The sequence below is a fragment of the Nothoprocta perdicaria genome, unplaced genomic scaffold, assembly GCF_003342845.1.
Source record: "Nothoprocta perdicaria isolate Ctin4 unplaced genomic scaffold, notPer1 scaffold_195, whole genome shotgun sequence".
Lineage (NCBI taxonomy): Eukaryota > Metazoa > Chordata > Aves > Tinamiformes > Tinamidae > Nothoprocta > Nothoprocta perdicaria.
Window position 1 is genome coordinate 1,279,562 of NW_020455149.1, and position 23,258 is coordinate 1,302,819.

The window sequence follows — 23,258 nt, forward strand, 5'->3', positions numbered from 1 at the left end:
GACACTTCCAGTCTGAGTGACAATATCTAAAGTTCTCCTCTCTCAAGAGGGGGCCGGATGAAACCACTGGATATTACACTCCATTTAAATATTACTAGCTATATTGTGAGGTTCAGGTGTCATTATTCATTGTATTTAATTGGGATTCTGCACCCTTAAAGTAAAGGTAACCATGTTGATATCCCACAACCCTCAGTGAAGGAGGAGTGAGGGATGGAGGCAGGAAGATACTTAGTTTGGCACCAGCCATCTCTCTTTTCCTTTATGTGGAACCAGCTTAGGTCAATGAGTTTTTAAGATCTGTGTGGTCAATGAAATCCTCTTGTACCTGTTGTGGCTCTTCTACACAGGAGAAGAGAGTTTTTCTCAAAGCAATGTATGTACAATCTGCATTAAAAGCACCTTTAACTATAGTGCCCTGAATTTCCAGGTACCCTTAGTTGGAACTTTTCTGTAATTTAAGTGATTTAAAGCCTGTAAGCGGAGGGAGGGAGGGAGGGAGGGAGGGAGGAAGGAAGGAAGGAAGGAAGGAAGGAAGGAAGGAAGGAAGGAAGGAAGGAAGGAAACTGCATTCTCAGGGCTAGAGGGTGGGTTCTTTTTTTGGTCTGTGCTTCCCAAAACATGCAGAGAAAGGCTTGTTAAGTCTTGGCATGCCATGATGTGTTTCAAATAAGATTGGCAACCCTACCCATTTGGAAGTTAACCCTCATATTCACTAAAGCCCCTGCCATCTGTCAAAGCACTCACTCTTGGCATCTTGAGACCATCCTGAAGCCACATGTTGGCAATTATAGGATGTTACAGTGTGTGTTAAGGGACATTATTTGGACCACAATCGTGTAGCAATTAGAGTTATGTGTGTGTTTTTGTGATGGGATGGCAAGAGCACTGGAATCCAAAACCTGTAATCTGTGCTTTGCAAACAAGAGATGGTTCAGAAAATGATAGACTGTGGATTAGGAAAACAGAGTTCAGGGATCAATTTGTCTCTATTGTGACCTTGACAAGACTCTTTGGACCTTTGAAATCCAAAACTAAAAATCTAGAAGTAACAGATTTTCTCATTTTACAGCATTATTGATAGAGTATATGCTTTGTGGAGTGTAAGCGACTTAAATACAGGGCAACAAAAGAAATATATCACAGAGATAAATTTATATGATTGTTTTAAAAAAATAAAGGTAGATTGAAATGAGACTTTTCTGGCTTTCATTGTGCAGAGCTCAAGAACTGAAAGGTGGAGAAATTGGGAAAATAGTGGAAGATAAGGAGGTAAGGTTGATCTAAAGCCACAGTGGTGACTTCACCACTTACCTGGGCAGCCTGTTCTGGTACTTGATATCTCTTTCCATGCAGAAATTTTCCCAGTATCTGACCTGAACTTCCTCTTGTCCTATCAGTAGTATAGAAAAGATTCCTCTGAAGAATACTCACAGAGTATCCACTATACCCAACATACATAGTATTTATGATACTAAAAATCACTTGTCAAAGTGATAGATTGACTTTTGGTATCAAAAGCACAGTGGGTAGATATGGTCTCCAACAGCTATCACTGATGTCCCATACTTATCTAAACCCTGTCTAGACCTGAGCTGAGAGTGACACTGTATCATTTGAGGCTGATGAGCTGAAGATATTTAAATCATATGTTTTATCCTTCCTCCCATGTGCTTTCTATATAAGTTTAGTTTTAAAAATGAAAAAGACTTCATAAAATATACTTGATTGCTAGAAGTGACATTTTATCCCCACAAATAACCAAGAGTCTCATTCTTTGATATAAAAGGATGGCTACAAAAGAGTCTTACCTACTTCTGACATTGTTAGATGTCAGAATTATATAGAAGAATGTCTTTATTGGAGACTTATGTTGCAATGATGAAAGGAACTTGCAGTTGAATTTGAAAATTGTTTTAGGGAACCAGAGTCACCAGAGAGGTGAATTGAAGGCTGAAAGGGGAATTGAACAAGATGAGGACGAGTAGTATGGAATTTTACACCTCTCCAGACCTTCACAGTTACCAAGAATTTTAAGAAAAAAGAAAGTTTGATTTTTTTTCTCTTGATGGCTGACAGCTGTCTCATATCCCCGTAGGTATTTTTGTAGGATAGCTATTTTTGTCCACATAGTATGTCAATTTTACATTTCACAGGATTGTTCACTCAGTAAAAGGAAAAAAATATGCAGAGATACCACATACAAAAACATTTTTATTACTGTTATAATTTGCAGTTTAATGCAATGCTTTAACTATGAATACAACTCAGCAGAAGTACATACACATATATTGCATGTAATTTTAGTTGTGTTTTGAAGATATTTCAAACTCTCATTATCTCACTTCTTCATTGTTTCGGTGAAATACCTTCCGCCTGCACAACACATTTGAAAGTTACTGAAAAACACAAATATTTTTCCTTCAAATGGAGTACATTACATCCGGATTTCCAGTTAATATGACTTTATCAAACTTTGCTTTCACTGTATGAATGCTGTGTATAATATATATATCTATACAGAATATATAAATATATATCTATAATGTATATATAATCAAGTGAGTCAGCTTTACATAGCCAACCATAAACTTGTGCTTATCTTATTTATATGAGTTCAAATGTACAGCATCAAGAATTTGACCAGTCTCCCACTTGTAAGGTCCTCAATTTCCAGTCTGGTCATATTGTAATATGATTTTGGATATCATTCATATGAAATTGCATTCCCTTTTTCCTTGCAGAAGCATTTTCTTTTGAAGAAAAGAATGCAGTTTGATTTTATACAAATAAATAACAGGTTTTACATACCTTTAAATTTAAAAAAGCCTCAAGAAGAGGTGAGGTCCCTCCTCATAGATACAGCTTGCAGAGTAATTGGACATTCATTTTAGATATATTTACATTATAATCTTATCTTGATAGTATTACATATAACGTATTATTTCTGTACATAGTCAGGATATGCTGTTGGTCATGTTAAAACAAACTGTCTAAAGGTATTTACAGGCCACTAGCCTCTAACTTACCAACCATCTCCCCAAAGTGGCATCAAATTTAAGGGGTAAGGTACAAGACATTCTCTTTATTGTTAGCCATGGCCTTCTCTTTCTTATGCATCATTATTATTGTTATTACTCTCATCACTGCAACGGCGATGTGCTTTGGAGAAGGGCTATCTTTGGGTTCAGGGATGGAGCCACCAGCAAAAGCAGAATTTAATCCCTCTCCACAATCTTGATGAGCCATGCGGAGCTGAAAAGAAACCCAGCTGTGACCTGTATGTCCTTTTGCAGGCTGGGGCAGGCCAGGCCCATCCTCCTGTGCTTTCTTCAGTCCTGACAGGTGAAACAGTCTGAGCAAACACTGAATACTTAGAGAAATGCCGTCTTTCTGAAGACTACCTAAACACATACTGCATTCATTCACCATCAAATATCAAGAATATCCAGTTGTCCCAGACAGTCAGAGCACTTTGGATTATCTAAAGGAAGAGAGTTTCTATGTGCTTCTTTGCAATTATGGTTTGAAAAAGAAAAAGTAACTCAATGCCACTTTTCAGCTTATCAACAGTTTTGAAGTGGGGAAACAAATCAGAATTTGTTTGCTGTTATTCAGTTAATGCTATAATGAAAAGTGAACAACAAATCTATCAGATATCCTAAAATATGAGGCCTGGGAGGACTGTCACACTGCTATAACACACTAGTTCGGTGATGTAGAAAAGGAGGCTGTAGCAAAAATGAGGGAAGTAAAAATAGAGGAGAAATAATTGCATTGATTGTGGTAAATGATTCATGTCCAGCTCACCCTTGCTATAATTACATTCCTAGGATTGGTTTCTCAGTGAATGCTCTGCTAGTAGTACCCTTTGGAATAAAAGGAAATTCAGGGGAATGGTCGGCTGCCTGACTACTGCAAAAGGTATAAAATAACCTGTGCATTTTGCTGTATGATACCGCAGCACAAGAATACTCCCTTTTTACCATTATCTACTGTTGTTTCTACTGTTGCTTCTTATTTGGAGATGGCTTATTTAAAATTGGGAAAGGAAACAAATTGTCTTGGCTTTGTTTCATGTAAGGACTTTTTAAATCCGTACAAAAAGGATTTATGAGACATCTCACTTCACAGAGAGGTTTTGACTTCAGTGAGTATGATTTGCATGTTAGAGAAGGCTGTATTTTTGGTGGGGTTAAGGTGCTCGAATAGTAGTACTCAGGATGCCTGGAAGACAAGAGAAACTGCACATCTGTCACTAAAACAGAAGTGACAGATACTTGTTAAAGTGACGGAGAAAGAAAGCTTTTTGTCAAAGACACTGACAAAAGAGGAAAGGCAGGCAGAGAAACAAGAAAGGAAGCCAAGACAAATTAAGGATCATCTATCAGCTTCTTTCAGGGAAAGACTTTCTGTAATTTGAAAAAGAAAAAATTCTTAGAAGCTTAGAGATTTTCAGGATATAGAGGACCAATAAATGGGATATTATATAGAAATCATGTCCCCAGCAAGCATCTCTAGCTGTGTTGCATAAAATGTCTGCAGAGTCAAGGCAGGAGAAGAAAAGCTGCCCACCAGGGTTGCACAGACTGTGGAGCTGCTCAGATCCCAACCACTCTGGATAAAGACATCTCTATCAACACATCTCCTTCACAAGTGAAATATGATAGATTTAGCATCTGTCCTCATCAGGCTCTTTGGATACAAAATAACTGCTGTTGGGGTCAATTTGAATACTTCAGTTCCCATGAGCACTCTAGAGCTTGGAAAAGAAAAAAAAAAAAAAAAAAAGGAAAGAAATCTGTACTTCATGGATTTTTTTTTGTTTTTGGACTATTTTTCACCAAATAATGTTTGGACCCTGTGGTATCCCCAAATGTACCCTCGTGATTCCTAACAAATAAAGAGAAAATCTTAGACAGAAAGCTGACAGATATTTTTTTCCTTAGATTTTGGAAAATAGATTTCTCAATATTACTTCAGCTGACAATTGTTAGATCTCTTTTCCTTTTTCTTTTTTTAACCACAGTTGACTATAATGCTCACGGAAGATGACAGTTGGATTGACACATCTGCAGGTTGCTGCTTTCTCTTTAGAGATTGAAGGTAAGGATGGCCTGTAACAGTACAAGTCACTCCCCGTGGGGCTGTAAGCATGACAGATCCTGCTGTAGCGGACCCAGTATAAAGGCTGAGGTCTCTTCCAGCATCCTTGTGGAAATTATTAATTAAGAGGGAGAAAAGAGGAAGGCCAAACGTGATCTCTGCAGGTTTGTTTGGTTGTTTCTTTGTTTATTTATTTTCTGCTCTATGAAGTACCTGTATAGTTGTTTCTGCTCTATGAAGTACCCCAATTTATGTGGGAAATGACAACTGCCAGCCTTGTACCTATGGTGGAAGTGCAGCTGGGATTCTTTCCCCAGCCAAGGCGTCCGAGGGGAAGCTTCCATGGCAAGGCAACGGGAAGCTATAGGGAGCACATTGGAGAGCAGAGCTTATAGCTTGCATCTCTTAATGCAAGCTATATGTGTCTTTATTTGTGGGAAGAATTCATGATTTATGAGCAAGTGTGAGCTTCAAAAGTCATTTTGTAGTGCATTTGCTCACTTGCTGGAAAAATAAAATTAAAAAATGTCTTATAACAACATACAAACCATTCCTTCCCATTTTGTGAATCTGTATTACTGCTGAAAGAAAGGAGCAGCTGGATTTCCTTCAGAAAGCTTTTCCGAAGAAAAAAGATTTAGAAAATGAACAGATTCATTTTACTTCTGATTTTTATCTGGATTTTCAACATGTTAAGATAAAAGAATGATACAGAAATGAACCAGTAAGTCTGTCCTTTGAGCTGTCAAGATATGCCTAGGGAATGTAGTTTTGAAAGACATGCAAGCACCTAGTTTTGCAGGCCTTATCATTGTGTAATCCTTCCTTACAAAGAGGAAGATGAAAATTGTAATAGTAAACATGCTTCAAGGTGAGTGAGGATTGCAAAATTAGATCTTTGGCTGCATGGAGACACTAAAATATACTAGCACAAAATCACTGGAGGTTTTAAATTAATGAATACATATTAAGACATATTAATCTCAGATCTAATGTGGTCTTAATTTACTGCAATTTAATCCTCTTCATTTTCCCTTTCTGCCAGGAACTTGTACCTTGAAACATGAAAACTGTCATATTGCCAAAGTGCTTTGACATTCAGTTCCAATAAGCTTCTAAAAAGGTAAAAATTGCATATGAAAGATTAATTCCCCCATAATCCAAAAGGCTGCTATTTTGAAGTGCTTTTTGGAAGACTCTAATACAGTGTTATGAAATAATAGGATGATTTGGTTTTCCATTTGGTAGGTGGCTTTCACTCCAGAAGACAGTCTCTCTGGAGACTGTCAATGTAGCAAGCAACGTTTTGGATAAAAAAAATCCATGGTTGTACCTTCATTAGGGCCTAGAGGTTAGATTTAATAAGTAGGAGGTAACTGGAATATGCAAAACTTACAGATAGCAGTTTTCAGTAATTTGAAACTCAGTTGTGCTACAGTAAATATCAAATACTGAAAGAGTAAATTCTTCACCAGGTAGAAAGCATCTGAATTTGAGCTGGTGTGGAGTAGTAGAGCATGTCTGGAACTTAACTCCCACTGGCCCCCATCCAAGCTATTTCAGTATCTGGTTAAGTATAATCATAGTTTTCCTCCTGTCCTTTATTACTGTAATCCCTTGGCATACAGTGAAAATATTGCTTCCAAATGGCACAAGGTAACCTAGTTAATATCTCTTCCACAGAGCAAACAGAATAGACCATTGAAGGACACTGGTTTTATGCTAGGGACTTAGGTAGAGCTGGTCCATATGTACATATCAATCCCTTTTATTCTCTTCATGAAATCTTCATTCTGTAGTGCCTCAGCATATCTCTTCACCTGATTATCCAACATTACAAGGATGTAACCTCCATTTTTCCTAGTAATAATCTTTGGTCACTAGCCCTTAGCTGCGGCCCTTAATCTGGCCATTGTGATGGCTGTTTTGATGAGACCTTCAAATTTACATTGTCTTTTAATATTCAAGTCTTGTGCCATGGACTAGTAAGGTATAGAAAAGGCAAAACCATAGGGGAGATGCTACATAAAAGACAAAATAAACAAAATTGTCTCAAAGGCTTTGGCTCGTACGGATGCTGAAACAGTCTTAGGGTACAGCAATTTGTAAATGAATGTGTTTTTCACTTTTATTATAACTTAGTGAAGACATCACGAGACAGAGCTTCCCAAAAAGTGAGAACTGGCAGATTGTAAATAATAAACACATTGGCAATAGTTATATATTGAGCATAAATATACTTTCAGAACCAATGTAGTTTTGAAAACTTGTAGGAGTTTGAAAACTTTGTAGGAGTGTCATAAACATCATAAAACAACTATCACCATAATTTGCCTAACATTAAGGTTCTTACATGAAAGCGACAAATTTAGTTAGCTTTAAGCTTTGGAAAGCTTCTACTATATTTCATTTGGACTGTCCAAAATCCTTCTAAACCTAAATGACTCTTCCATGCTGTTGTAGTTAAAATTCCCTTACACTTCCCCTTCCCTCCTCAATCCCCTAGATGGAGACCTATTAAATAGATGTAGAAAGAAAATAGTTAGAGATTTTAAAGCCCTTCTGCAGAGTACTCTTGGAAAGCAAGGAACTGTGCCTCCCGTCCACATACTTGAGTAACTCCTCATATCTTCCCCTTGTCCTCAAGATTTATTGACAATAATTTAAAAATAGTTTTAAGTGTAGTTCTCAGGGATGGAGCTATTGCCCCATGTCAGTATTTTCACTAGCATCCTGGATTGCACATTCTATAGTGGAGCATAAAGTGCTATGGCATTGTTTTTTATTCAGCTTGGAACTTCTTCACCCTTTCTGTTATTAGTTTTTATTATTATTATTATTTTTACCTTGTAGCTCCTATATTCTTGTAATGACACATAAGAAGGTGCTTAAAGGTCTTCTTGAAAGTAGCATTGCAGAGAGCATAACAAGCAGGGTTGATGGTGCTGTTGATATAACAGAGCCAGTAACCTATAGTCCATACAGTACCAGGGATGCAGGATGTGCAGAAGCTATTGATGAGCACCATCACATTGTATGGGGTCCAGGTGATGATGAAGGCCAGGAGAATGGCCAAAATAGTCCTTGTCACTTTTTTTTCTCTAGAAGGAGGCAGTTTCTTTTTGGCTGGCTGCTTTGTCATCTTGACAATCTTGCGGGCTACACTGTTTTGCTTCTCCTCTCCATTAGTGCCTACAATTTCCACGGTTGTGTTGGCGGATGCACAGCAGTCACCCTTCTGTGACTTGGTGACTATCCTGATGCAGGTCAGCTTGGAGTTCTCCACTTTGAGATGGTCCTGGGAGACAGAAGCCTGGCTGGACTCTTTGGCAGCTTCATCCTCTTTCATGTTGGAGGCGACAACACTGACAGAGGTGGAGTCATTGGAGCTTTCTTTTTCTTCCCCTTGAACACAGTTCTCTGTTACAGACTCTCCAGTGGTTTTCCCATTCTGGATTTTGCTGTGCACCCCATCCCCACTGGTTGAGATGTTGTTATTGTTTGGTTTCACTATTTTGTTTTGGACAAGGCTGGGGGAAACTGGATCCTGGTTTTGGGCAGCTTCCTTTTTCCCTTTCTTTATCCGACTCTTGCTGGCTCGAGAGATTTGCCAGTAAAGGATAGTCATGATTATAACAGGCAAATAGAAGGCTGCAATTGCAGTGCCAAAAGTGACGGCAGCATTGGAAAAAAACTGGATGTAGCAATCCCCATCTGGGACAGTCCTTCCACCCACAATGAACTGCCAGAAGAGAATTGCAGGGGCCCACAGGATGAAGGACAGCACCCAAGCAGCTGCAATCATCATGCCTGCCATCTTAGTGGTCCGCTTTACAGGGTATGTCAGAGGCTTGGTGACACAGAAATATCTGTCAAAGCTGATAATGAGGAGGTTCATTACAGAAGCATTGCTGACCACATAGTCAAGAGCCAGCCAGAGGTCACACACCACAGGCCCTAAAGGCCAGTAGCCTATCACAGTATAAAGGGTATATAGGTTCATGGAAAAGATGCCGATGATCAAGTCAGCACATGCCAAGCTGAAGAGGAAATAGTTGTTGACAGTCTGCAGGTGCCTGTTGACTTTTATTGACACCATGACCAGGATGTTCCCAATTATGGTGACTAGGCTGAGAGACCCTGCTACCAGGACGATGAAGACCACCTCCACAGTTTTATAGGGACTCTGCAGAGCCATCACATTTTCAGTGGAAGAATTTACGTACGTTGAGTTATTCATTTCTGTGCTGCTAACAAGCTACCGAGTTTGATACTTAAACCTGCAGAAGATAGAAAACAAAACAATACTATTATAAAATTATTCCCTTTACATTTGACAAATGGAAGTCAAAAAAAAAATATGGAAAGAATTTAGAAATAGCAATCTGTGTGCAGAAAGACCGTTCAGCTATGCCTAATTAAAATACCTAGCATTCCATTAGGAATAATTTAACAATAGGATTTGACTAAGTATGTGACAAAGCCATACCATTTGAATATAAACCTAAATTTTTAAATCTTAGCATGCAGTTTTCTCTTTATTCTATTATAAAATGTAGAATGACTTGAAAATTTGCAGACTAGATCTATTATTGATTCCAACCATCATGTGCAAGCTCAGTTTGTTCATTTAAAATTAACTTCTAAATAAAATATACAGCTCTGAGAATATGTGATTGTTGTAACCTGAGGTGAAGATGTAATTTATGATGGACTGGATCACAGAAGGGGACCTATCTTTCCTTCGTGTTAGAATTGGGTGTATTTCTGTGAGGTTTCTGGAACAAGTTTGTCTTGTCTCTCCCTTCTCCTTTTGTTATACTGTAGTTGCTTCTTTTGTCAGCATTTGCAAAAATGCTGGCACTGCATCAAACTGAAATTATGAGTCCGTTGATAAAAAAAGCATCGATCTGTTGAAGTTGATAGAAATATAAGACTAATTTCAGCTAAGTATCTGACTGTCTGTGTGTGCAACATCTTTGTTGTTGTCATTTCTAAGTTGTGAGATTATTTAAAGTGCCTTTGTGTGTCATCTTGGCTACTTATGCTTGGAAGAAGGGATTTTTTTTCACATGAAGAGGTCATCTCCTGATTCTTGTTTGCTCATAAGCTTGTTTGCTTATACTTGACTCATTTTTATTTCAGATAATAATATGTTTTAATCTATATTATATAAAAGTATAACATAAAGTATGGAGTAGCAGGCAAATGAAAAGAAACAAACAAAAATCAATTCTATTCCTACTCAGTAATCCCTTTCCTGCTCCATATTGACACTTCTAAATAAACAGTATTTAATATACTAACACTATATATTTGATAGACGACCATGAAAACAGCACATGCTTTTGCCTTAGGATATGTACCATCCTTTTGTGCATCCCCTGGAAATCAATTGAATGCACTGGAATTGTACAGCCAGTCTCTGAGCACTCATTATTTATGAGCTGTGCTCCAGGGATTACTGAGCCATGAAGGCCAGATGTGACAGAGAAGTTAGATCGCTTCTAATTGGAACGTTTTCCTTTTTTTCCTCAACAAGGCACCACTTTTTGTTTAGGATAGATCTTCTAGAAGTATAACAGGTGTAACTGAAGGAAGACAAAATATTCAGTTAGTTGGGTTTGTTTCCTCTATACTTCAGGGATTTAAAAATCCTTCTCTGGCCCCTGTAACAAACCTGTTGATGCTTAGGCACATACAGTCCATGTCATTTAAACACAGCAAAGCATTTTCATTGTCATTTCATCACCGCATATTTTCTTTCAGTTCAAAAAGTGGAAGTCAATGTCAAATATGAGCAAAACAGCAAAAGTCCTTGTGAGGTCTAAGAAAAATAAGCATATCTATGTCTGTGGAAAAGTCAAAATGCTACATCAAGCTGCAGGCTCTGTATTTCAGGTAATATTGTGATCTTGTAATTTATACCCAAAGAAATTCAGCTGGCTGAATGTGGGGCTCATGAGCTTGTCTTTGCTTTTAAAGACAGATGAGATTTGTTTGAGAATTCTGTGGAGAAGTGAACACATGGATAAACAGAAAAACATAAGGCCGGACAGATAATTTTTCCTAGTATTTGTTCACAGGTACATCCCCGGAAGACTTGTCAAGAGTTCAAGAGAACACAACTATGAGGAGCGGTCTGATAATGAGGAAGAAATGCTTCAATAAAGAATATGCTCTATACAGTACGAATAGGCTGATGGGAATATATCAGAATATATGCTCTGTACAAAAAAAGAAAGAAAGAAAAAAAAAAGAAAACAGGCAGGAGAATAACCTAGACATCTTCAATCTATAGAACTGTCATTTCAGCAAATCACTGTGTGCTTTTTCACCTTACAGCTGCGCAACTGACTCTCTAGTTAGATGCATAAGATAGCAATTTTTTGGGACAAGCTAAGAACTTCTACTAAGCAGAGCTGTTTATAAATATTCTTGACAGAATTCATTTTTGATGAAAAGATGAAATAACTCACAGAGATGTATTGATTTCACAAAAGATTTCAGCTGAAAAGAGTTTGCAATCCAGGGCTCTCCAGCTAACTCTGGTGACACAGTGAGAGAGGGAGCAAGATAGTCTGGGAAAGGGAGAGAATAGGTTGAGAGAGGGGATGTGAGCTGAAAAATTCATGCCTTTTGATCAACAAATAAGTGTTTTTGTATATTTCCTTTTGCAAAACGCTCAGAGATTTTGCTTTCATTCCACTGAAAATCTAAAATTAAATTTGAAACTTTGAAAGCTGATGGGAATGGAATTACCATCTTCTAGCTAGCTTTATTCCTAACTCTTTTCAGAAGATATTTTTATCTACTTCTAGTATGTATACATCGGTTATTCAGGAGTGAATTCCCTGGAGATAATTACAGGGGGTGCAAGGATTTGGGTGAGACTGAAAGGCTAATTTCACTTGTTAGAAATAGAATTTTGGTGGATTCTTTTCAACAGAAACAGTACAAAGGAACCCCTTTCCCAGTGACATCTCTCTGCACTAAACTTCTGTGCCATGACCAAGTTGGTAGGTCTGTCCTGCGAATCACATTAGCTACTACTGCTTTCTTAGGTACCGAAAAACATGAGGACCATTCTGCTGTCAGTTGCTCAGGTACAATCTTCTCTTGCTTGCATTGATATGATTGTCAAGTGAAACACATTTTGTGCATGTGTGTTGATGAGAGGGCACAAGCTTGAAGAAAGGACTTTGTTTCAAGCAACATATTCATCAGTTCTTTGCTCATATGAGCTGCAGGGTATACATGTACTTCCTAATCCAAGAGTCTCTGAAACATTCTGGACTGTTTTCTGCTCAATCCAGGGGGATCTGAATCAGCCACATATTGAGGTTCTGTGTCTTATGGTGGCCAGTTGCTCCTTGGGTACAAGACTGCCTGTGGACTGCTTTTTTTGTCATGCCACCAGTTCATCACTCCTGTTGGAGAGGCAGTTGTTATAGAAACAGATGTTGTTCATCAGGCAGACTTAAGGGGCAGAGGCATTTCAAGGTAATACGACTTCCCGTTATGAGAAGTACCAGATCTTATTCTTGAACAAACAGTGCTCTCCTCTGCAAACCCATGAGTATTAGTATGAGTTGCACAATATGGTACTGAATCCTCTGGGTTACTGTAATTTATTCTTGTATACAAAACGCATTCCTGTTAAACAGAGAATATCCAGAAAAGGCAGGAAATCTCTCTTGTGACCCAAAAGGCAACTACATTTATTTTCTGAAATATATTTTAAAATATATATGACTGGGCTCTTTGCAAACACCATAATTACTACATGGAAAAAGTCCAAGGCCATGAAACTCACATATAAAATAATGCATTGTTTGATAAGTAAATGGGAAACTTTTCCAGTGCAGTACTTTCTTCTCTCTAAAAGATTATTTCACAGTGGAAAAAATCATTTCCATCCCCTCTTTTGACTAAGGTTTTGGGTAGGACCAGAGGATTTAGTGGCTCATTCTGTATGTAAACCTTTGGCACTGCGTGCCTCCAGGTCTTTCTGCGGCCAGCAGGGCCATGGCCATCAGAAGCAGGCCACTGACACAGGTTGCTGAATGAGGATGCCTGGCGCCTCTTAAAGTGAACTGTAGTCCAGCCTCATATAGGTTGCCTGTAAGCTTCCCAGGGCATGCTAGAGCCATGGGTATGTGAAAACAGATGTGTCTCCCACACTTTCCTTCATTTTTCTCCCTAGCAGTCACGAGGAACAGCACAGCTGAGGTCTGCTGAGGTGGATTTGTTCCTACAAACTGATGTTTTACATGGGCACTGCAGGGCAAAATGATGCTGTTTGGGTCATTCATTCTGTTTCTTTGTAGTCCCTGTGAAAGCATGCAGAAATACGAGGGCAAAGAGAGGAGATGTGAAATGGATGTACCCCTTAGGATCACTAGCCTTAAATATACCACATATGAATTACATACTACCAGCTGGGCTTTCCACCACCCCTGAGAGTATCCCATGCCTTTGAGATATATGAATCCTGTAGTGCTCTTTGCAATTCTTCTTTTAGAACATATCTCCAACATCTGACAGAAAACTGACGATGGAAATTCTGGATATACTGGAAAAATTGGCTGATATGTCACACCTGTCAAAGTTTATCAAACAAATCTTTCTTTTGTATTGTGTATATTACCAAGATAAATATGGTAACAATTTAGCACTTCTTTGAAATCTATGAAGCCATATAAAGACCAAGAGATTAAAAGGGAAGCAAACAATCTATACCTGAAAGCTATATTTGTGGTTTAAATAGGATTACCCAGGAACCTCTGAGTATTTTCCTGCATGCTACTCTCAAACAAAAATAAAATATATTTTTTCTGATGTTCTCTCTCTTTTTCTTTGATCTAGTTTCTCTCTAGTCTAGACCTATGCAAAATGGATTTTATTTTTGCTGGTAGCAAGAATAGATTCTTTTATTTTCCTCAAACTCATTTTGCTAGTGAACTGCACTGTTGTGGATCACTCTTGACACCACTTACAGCCACAGAGTTAAACAAAAAGAAGAAAAAAAGAAAAAAGGAGAGAGAAACAAAACCCCTAAGACCACGACAAATATACTAGGCATATTTATTAGAATTTGTCACAGACTTTAAAAGAAATGACAAGTCTTATCTGGGCTTCTCATAAAAAAAAAATCAAAATATTCCCAAATATTGGAAGATCAAATATTTCTCTGCATGGATTACCTTTTGTAACCCATCTGAAACTAGATGCAAAGTGTCTGCAAAGTGTAACTGCCTCCTTATTGCCATGCAGTTTTGTTTCTCCCAATAAACGCATGACCTAAAAAAAAAAAAAAAAAAAAAAAAAAAAAAAAAGATTTTCCTGGGGGCCTCTCTGTACCTACTTTCTACTGTCTCCTCATGAAGAGTACAAAATAAACAATTTCTGCACATATCGTGAAACAATCAGTGTCCTAGAGCATTAACCAAAGCAAAGCAATGCTGTGCCACTGACAACAACTGAAATAAAGCAAAAATAAAAATACTCCCCCAGAAGCAGCAGGGAACCGTACATGAGTAGGTGGCAGTGCTGGCAACAACACTGCTGCCTCAGTGCTATTGTTAGGGCCTAAGGATCTGTTCAGCACTTAATTACATCTTGCTCACCGCTGTTCTAATAGTCTAAAGCTGGTTAATTTAGTGCCTTGAGCCCAACTGGTTGGCATTCAAAATCACACAAGGGAAAGTATAGGCAATATAGGCAAAAATGTGGTCTGCTAGTTTCAGGAAAATAACAAAAAGGAAGCTGTTGTTCCTCTAAGGTCTAAGTAATTATGTATTTCTGCGTCACTGGTGCTGTTGTTATTTTATTGCTGTTGTTATGCTGAGAATCACCCACTGGTAATAGAACACTTAAACTATTATCTTTCTGTAAGCATAGTTTGGCTGCAGGTATGTTTTTGATGCTAGCATTTTTTCAGGACCCGTGCAATCAGGAAAATATTTGCATTCTGCCTTTAGGCAGCTGACATCATTCCGAGTTAAATTGTGCTTGTTATTGCATTGTGCAAACCTGAAAAACATACCTAATATGCATGATTTTAGCTATCTAGATCCACAGAAAGAGACTTTTACCTCCTGAAGAAAAAAGGAGGTATCTTCCCTTGTATTTCTGCTTATTCCTGCTAGGACCATAGATGTAGAAGTCTTCATCCCAGATTAGTGAGCAAATAGCCAACTCCTGTGGTGAAGATATGGGGAGGCTTTTCTGGTGGAACAAGCCTGGAGTACATAGGTACAGTGTGGTTGTCATATGAATAAAAAGATATGGATAAAATCATCCATATCACTACTACATGCAGCTCTGCATGCTTCAACATGTCAGAGATTCTTACACACTAGAGGGAACATGCAGAATGGTTTTGAAAAAGACAAGGTCTGTTTCACCACTGGCTTTCAAGCAATTTAGCTTTGGAAATCTAAAGAAAAAAAAAGTAGAATGTTATGCTTCCTTTTTTAGGTAAGCTGCAACATGCAATGATAGGGGACTGGAAATCTAGTTACTAACGTCAAAACAATTTTATAACCCAGAAATCATTAAGTGAACAAAGTGATTTTTGGATGATGGAATATGATAGGCAAAATGCTCCTATTTAAGCAGTATAGAAGAAGCTTTTGCTGTCTTCCTCACATCCTTGACGTTGACTGGTTTCCATATCATTTCACCTGACATTTATAGCATCTGGAAATGCAGGATCCAGGAAAATGAAGCTCCAACCTTCCAAATGCATGCCAGTCCTTCTGTCATGTGAATCTCCAAGGAGGAATGGGGAAAGAAAAAGAAATGAAAAGAAAGAATGGGGAAATATTTGTTAGCGGGGTTATTATTATCTTTTGCCCAGCTCCTTTAAAGGATTGGTTAGGGAAGTGAAAGCCTCTGTAGAGCTGCCAGGAATCATGTCAGCTGAGGACAGGATAGGTACTGTAGGAATCTATCTGCCCATAATGATGGGCTGAGCAAAGGGCTGTGCAGTTGTGTTGGAATGATCCCATGACTAATGGTTATTTTTAAACATCATTTGTACAAAAAAAATCTTATCCATGCAGAGCCTGGTCCACAGCCCAGCACATATTATCAATTAGCTATGGTAAAAGGGCTCCCCAGTAAAAGGCAGTGTTCAAGAGTGTATCTGCAGCTGCAGAGAGCTCTTTAAGGACACAAATATGATAAAAAAAATGATAAAAAAAATATGATATAGTAAGAAGTTGAAAGTCTAAGAGGCGATTCAGAGATTTAGACTGCAGGGCCTATTGAAACAAGTGGAGAATTATGATCTGTAGCTTAGGAAATCTTAGGTGCCTCAGGACAGTAAATGAAATGATGTTCGGATCTCAGAAAATGTTATCTATCATTAAATGTTCAGTGAATAAAGTATCTGTAAAAGCTCTGACTGCAAAACTGGCCTCAGCAATGTCCTTGCAGTGAGATGCAAAGACAAATGCCTGTCTCTCTCTTAACTAAGCAAAGGAGGAGAAAGCAAAATATTAAGAAGAGTCTAAGTGAGAAAAGAAGCCAGCGTATGTGATGGCACTGCATCCAGCTCCCTGCAATGGAAGCTGCACAGAGCTCCACTGGTGCTCATGCGGATGAATTCCTCTTCAACCATAGTCCTTGCAATCAGTCTGGTTATTTGGGCTCAGTATGACCTGCATAATTTCACTCAAAACAGAGTGCAATACTTACTACACACAACTGAGGAAAGAAATCTCTGTCCTAGATGCCTCATGCAACAAATCTTAGACACCAGCAAGTGTCTAGTAAATATTAGAACAAGGCTACATTTTTTAATATGGCCCAACTACCTCCTTCATGTAATTTCAATTTAAGCTGGGCTTCTAAAGCAGGCGCCTGAATTTCTACCCCCACAGCTCTCTCTAGGGAGTTGAGTTAAATGGATAGGATCTCCATCTAGAGGCGCGTGACAGCACCTGCCATGTAAAGCAGGCATTTCCTGCAGGAGTGCTTCCATATGTGCCGCAAGTTTAGGTGCTAGTTAAAGATATGTAAGGGGACAGATCTGTAATATTTTATTATATTCTTTTGAAGATCATAGTTGTAATTTAATAAAATGCTGAAACCATTAGAGATGGATATTTTTGAGGCAAATAATCTGAGTACTGAACTAGATAGGATTGTCTACTACACAGACATGTGGGCTCAGGTCTGAGCTTCCACTCTGTAATCACTATTATATAGTCATCATTTTGGGCTTGAACGAATTCAAAGCGGTGTTTCAGAATGGGTAATAAATGGGACAGAAGAATGGCTAGTGTCATCAAAATACGTCAAAAATAAGCACTAGCTCATGCTATTCACACAGCTCCATTGGCAGACCTAAGTTCATTTTCACCTCTAGAGTTTATAGGCTAGCTATAAAAATGAGATCAAAATAATAGATTTCAGTAGGTCACTCCACTTTCAGTAGGTCACTCCACTTTTTTTTGCACTGCCCCAGAGTTGCTGTAAGTATGCTGCAATTCTCTATACTTGTCCAGCTGAACAAGTCAAGTTTTATCTGAATATAAGCAGCTTTTTCAAGCTCTTTAGATAACATACTTACATTAGAACTTAGTTTAAAATTATTCATATCCTCAGCCCCTGAGAAAAGTTCCTTCAGTGGCAGAGCTATTAGGCTTCTGTTAAGACTGAATTGAACAACATCAAATTCCAGGAAATATTCTCTGAAGAAGCAGTGAGTTGATAAGTAAGTACTCCCTCCACAGCCCAGTACGAATTGGAACTGCAGCACTTCATTATCCTTATATCACCTATCAAACCTGTGTTACTAAATAGAAAAATCTCATGAGAGATACTCAAAGTCCCTGAGTGACAATTGGCAAAGCTGGGGCAGGAGGAAAAGGTTCAGAAGGCAGACTAAAATTCACTCATTTGTTCTGAATATTTAGAGTTAATGCTTGGCATCTAGGTCTCTTATATAAAATGTGTACAGGTAGGTTGGAAAAAAAACCCCACATCCTTTATATTTTCACCTAGTTGAAAGGTTGTGCTTCCCCCAAACTTGCAGTAATATTGGCAGTAAAATAATAATGGAGAACTGTAATACACCATACAGTGTTTTGCAAAGTACCACAGATTAAATTCTCAACCTGCCAATGAGTCCAACAAGACACTATGGTATTCTGGCAAATCTCTGCAAATCCCTCCAAGTTACAGAGATCCTTTAGGGATCCTGAATAAACCCATAGAGGCTCACACTGTCCCTCAGATATTTTGTAGCCTTCAGCTGTGTCTCTGACAGGAATATTAGGATATTTTGGGCCCAGAGAGACTCTTACTAAGTTAAAGATTTTTTTTTCCTTTTCTCCTTGATTGGAACTAGTGCTAAGACAATGCTTTTAGCAGTAATTTCTTTATTATATATTAGAGTCACATGCAGTATCTCTAGCTTATCCTCACATCTGCTTTCAAAAGCAGCTTGTGTCTTTACTCAGCAAACACCATCTAGGATTTATATCCGTCCATCATGGTTCTACATAAAGTTTTCAAAAACTTTAAAATTAAGTCTCTTCTACTTCTGTGTCAAGTGATCTTGGACATTTTTGCATAACTTCTGTCTTAGTGAACAGCTTACCTAGGATGTAGATTCAGAGCACAGAGAAGAAAACTGCTCCAGATACAAAAAGATTGGCCCAAACTGTTTGCAAGAATTTAAACACCTGCTGAACCCAAATTCATACTTATTTCTGAGAGAAAACACAACTGAGCAGCACTGTCTGGTTTTTTTCTTTTCTTTCTTTTTATTTTTTAACATCTGTGTATTTCTACAGACCACATTTAAGGCAGCAATAGTGAAATAGTTAAGAGACTCTTAGTTAATAGATTGATTACCAGAAGGGTAAGGGTTCCTAAGTTCTCAAATCAAAATTTGTATTTCTAGGCCTATTTTGCAGTTTTAAAGATGAACTTTGCATGGGCAAGGAGGACTATAAGATCCAAAAGCTTGTGTTCCCCCCTTCTCTGGAAAGATGGTAACAATACTTTCTAATCTGTTTTGAAATGTGAATTTCCATGATCATGTCCCCTATGGCAAACAGAGAACCTCAAATATTACATCTTCCTTCACAAAGGATGGCAAAATTTATTTAGCAGTTTGTCTTGTAGTAGTTGTATTCACCGTTGCTACATTATTAATAGACAAAGTTTCTGGCTGTATCACATTTTATTACTTGCTTTAATTACTGTGGTTGCAGACTAATTGAATATTTACCTTACTATTGGTTTTAGAAATCCATGTCTAATTTTGTCTCTGATACATAGTTCCAGATATTGGTTTCAACACACTGCAGTTACACTTAACAAGGTAAAATATCTTAGCTTTGCATATGAATAATTTACTGTGACATTAAGAGAAGCCCTTATCCTATGTTAAGCAACAACGTAATGTTTAAAAAGGTTAATTTAATTACAAAAAAAATGGTAAACTTATCTCTGATTATGTATCTTCTGTTAAAAATAGGCCAGGAAGACTGAAATATGCAAGCAAATAGTCTCAAGGTTTCTTTTTTTTTAGAGAGACAGTGCAAAGGTTGTTCACATCAGTCTTTGATATTACTTGTATGCTTCCAAAAAGAAAACAATAGGAATGTTCAAAACCCTTTTGAAAGTGCTCAGTGGGATTATCTGAAACCAAAACTTTTAGGAGCCTGAGGGGTAATAACTAAAACAGGATAGAGAAGTGTGGGCAACAATTGCGTACAAAGAACTCTACTGTGAGACATGAAAAGCCTCCATGGACTTGATACAGAGGCCTCAGGGCAGTTTTTCCCTCCTGCCTCCAGTCTTCTATCATATGGGAAAATGTGTGTGGGGAATCTACTGCATTCTGCACAGGACTCTGCAAATTGCTCATGTCACTCAGCAAAGAAGACTTTGAGATAAAGAGCTTCTGCAGGGTGATGGTGATGAATATATGCAATAGTCCTTGCACATCTCAGTCTGGTTCAAAGATGAGTTAATAACAAAGAAGTAAATTTAGGACAAAAAGGCTAATTCTGAAATTCAGGCTTGTAGAAACTGTGCTTTTTTATTTGATTGAATGGGAAATACTTTTGTGATAAAAGCACCGTGTCAGCTTTTTTACTAAGACTGTTAGAATGATTTGACTGGTATGAAGACATTGTTTTCCCACTTCTGGTATCAAGGATCTCGAGACTGTTTTTGATGAATATCTTGCACTTCCATAGCTGTGCTATAGAATACTCACTGCCTTCCTTTGTGAGGCCTTTTTGTTATTTCTAAATGTCTGCCATTTCTAGTTCTTCACTTCAGATGGCCTTCCCACAGCAAATATGTCAGAACAGGAGAGGACTGCTACCTAATACACTGAGCTTTCTGACTTTTTGTTTCCACTCAATATCTGCCATATCACCCACATGGCCCTTTTCTCTCAGTCTAGCTCTGTCATTACTTACCTCTTGAATAAGGACTTGATGATGAAGCTGGCTTATGGGAAGTAAAAAGAAAAAAAAAATCTAGAAATGGAAATGTGATCTGGAAATGTGCTTAGGGAACAATCACCTCCATCAGACTTGTGAGTTCCTTGGCTCCTGAGATTAAATCCTTCCTGCTGTGCCACAGAACAACAGCAGAATCGCTCAGTAGCAATTGCTGCATCGTAACGTGCTTCTGCAAGGCATAAACCTGTTTTGTGGGCATCAGGAGAGAAAGGCGCATCGGGAGATTCAGGGAAAGGAAAAAAAAAAAAAAAAGAAAGAAGTTGAAATTGAGAAGAAGGAAGTTATAGAAGGAGAGGGTTGGAGACAAGACTGAGGACTGAATGAAGAAGAAAGGAACTGAATAAAGAGAAAGCAAGAAAAAATGACTGCAAAAGAAATGAACAGTAAGCTCTATGAGAGCATTCAACTGGTTGAAGAATAAGAATTCATTTCAAAAACCTATGGATGAAATGGCAGTTTATATAGTTTCCAGTTCTTCTGACACATGAAGTAACTGTCATCTTTTCTCTTAGAAATGAATAACATCAAAATCAAAATATTTTTAACATTTCTTTGAATGCCAGTGCCTTTTCTTACTTTACAATTGTCCTTTCCCCACCAGAAAAGAAACAAAATAACCCAAACACATGAGCAAAAACTCCTAGAGAAAATTCCTTCAGTTCAGTTATAATCAGGACTATTTTTCAGTTTGTTTTTGAATAGTTTCTTCATAATGCTGAAACACTTGAAAGATTGGGAAAATTATTTACAAATATTTTCGTGTAGCTCAAAAGGGCATTTTTTTCTAGCTGTCATCTCTTATTGCCTATTTGTGGCAGAAACTCCTTACTAAGCCTATTTCTAGTACCTGTGTTATTATTCCATGCCAGTCAGTGGAGAAATGAGCAAGCATTCTCTCACATGTATTGTAAATTGAGTAAAATTGTCAAGGCACCTTAGTGACTTGAAGATTTGAAATCTCTCTCACAAAAATCATTCAGACTTTTAATTTCCCAAATCATACTGTTGTTCACTAATGGTCTTCATAATCCCTTTGAAGAAGATTCCAACAATTTTCTAAAACGTTATGCATCATTCAATAAATGGGAATCCCAGCATATTCCATTTCTCCAAGAAATATAAACAGAGAGTAGGGGAGGAAAACAGTTTTTCCCTCCCCATAGATTCCTTTCTCTGTTTCCTGTGCTATTATTGATAGTGTGGATTCATCAAAAGGTATGAGATTCAAACAACCAACCAGAATCCCAGATGTAAAACTTGTTTTAGAGGGGCTGAGACCATTTCAAATGACATTTCTCTTAGGGTTTCTGTGTTGCTGCCTGTGACCCTTGGTGAATCCAAGTCACAAGCGAAAATAAAGTGAAAAGAAGTTATATAAACACAGAAGAGAAATGGTAACGGAACTCCTGGCTCCCCTGGAGCTCACTGTCAAGAAGACCACAGCTCTGCTGTCTCAACTAAACTGGCAGACTCACAGCTTAGCACTGTAGAACAGCCACAGTTTTGTGTGAAGTCACATCCCATGGATTTGAATTGTCTTTGCATCTTCTTTCCTTTCCCTTCCTCCTCCCTCCCTACCTTGCTTTATTACTAAGTGCTGCCTCCGCATCTCTTCCTAACAGCAGCATTCCTTCTTCAAATCTTTGCAGTGACTCTGCTGAAGGGAGAAGCAGGATTATCAGAGCTGATATGTAACCTGTGGGCCTGAGACAAAACCAAACCATTCTCTGCTTGCCATTTTCATTTTTTTCCTTTCTACATACTGCAGCACCTCCAGCCTCTGACCTTTTTCATCCTGTTCTCCTTGCTGTCCCTTTTCCTGAGGTGACACTGTGTTCCCCTCCCTTCTTCTGATCTGGTTCTTACTCATTTTACTGTCAGTCCTTTGCGCTCACTTCTCTGACCATTTCCAAGCACAGCAAGGCAAGAAGGTTCATGCTGCCTCCTGGAAATCTCATGAAGGTTCCAGTGGGAAGCAGTGTCCTGATGACACACCATCATGCTGCCCTCCCACTCAAGATGAATATTGAGTGAGACCAATAACCAGCTATACTAGACAGATTATAGAAAGAAACACACCTAACCTTTGTCAGCTTTTCTCTGAAATTCATAACAAACGGATATTTCAGTATTTCAAAAATTAGGAGAATCAGCTTTCTTCCTTTTTGAGAATTATCAGTTGGGCATAGTAGACTGTATATAATATTCTTTACGTAAGACAAGTAAGAAAAAATGCTTTGGATGAGAAATGCAGAAGACCTGTTAGTGGACTGTCAATAAATACCTCTGACCAGTACTAAGGCGGACCCATGTTTTTGCTTATGAAGCAAATCAGATCTGACCAAGCAGAATTTGTTTTTTGGAAACACAAACAATGGTATATTATTAGGATAGTTTGAACTGACAACATTGCAATAGCAGAGAAGTGGCAGTATATTTTTGAAAGTGCAAATGTATCTAGGAGTGACAGAACAGCCAGTGCTGAGTGGATCAGAAAGCGTTAACTATACATAATATATGCACATATAAATAATTATATATATCATATGCATGCATATTTGATCATAAAAAAAATTAAGCTCATTCTGTATAGTTCCAGAGTTACCCCAGAGTGGGAAGGTAGAATCAGGATGGGAAGAATGAGGGGAATGT

The 23,258-nt window shown here is 38.1% G+C and overlaps 1 protein-coding gene across 3 annotated transcripts in view; it reads right to left on the reverse strand.

Moving 5' to 3' along the window:
• Positions 1-7,714: 7,714 nt before the first annotated feature.
• Positions 7,715-23,258, reverse strand: part of CHRM2 (cholinergic receptor muscarinic 2) — a 93,109-nt gene continuing 77,565 nt past the window's right edge. Inside the window, exons 1-2 of one of the 3 annotated variants that reach the window (XM_026037273.1) lie at positions 20,668-20,712; positions 7,715-9,386 (exon numbers count right to left, since the gene is read on the reverse strand). In XM_026037273.1, the coding sequence (XP_025893058.1) occupies positions 7,949-9,346 (1,398 nt within the window). In that variant the 5' untranslated portion in view covers positions 9,347-9,386; positions 20,668-20,712 and the 3' untranslated portion in view covers positions 7,715-7,948. Of the gene's footprint in view, positions 9,414-20,667; positions 20,713-23,258 lie in introns of those variants that run through there. The other 2 variants (XM_026037272.1, XR_003249063.1) reach the window with 2 other exon arrangements.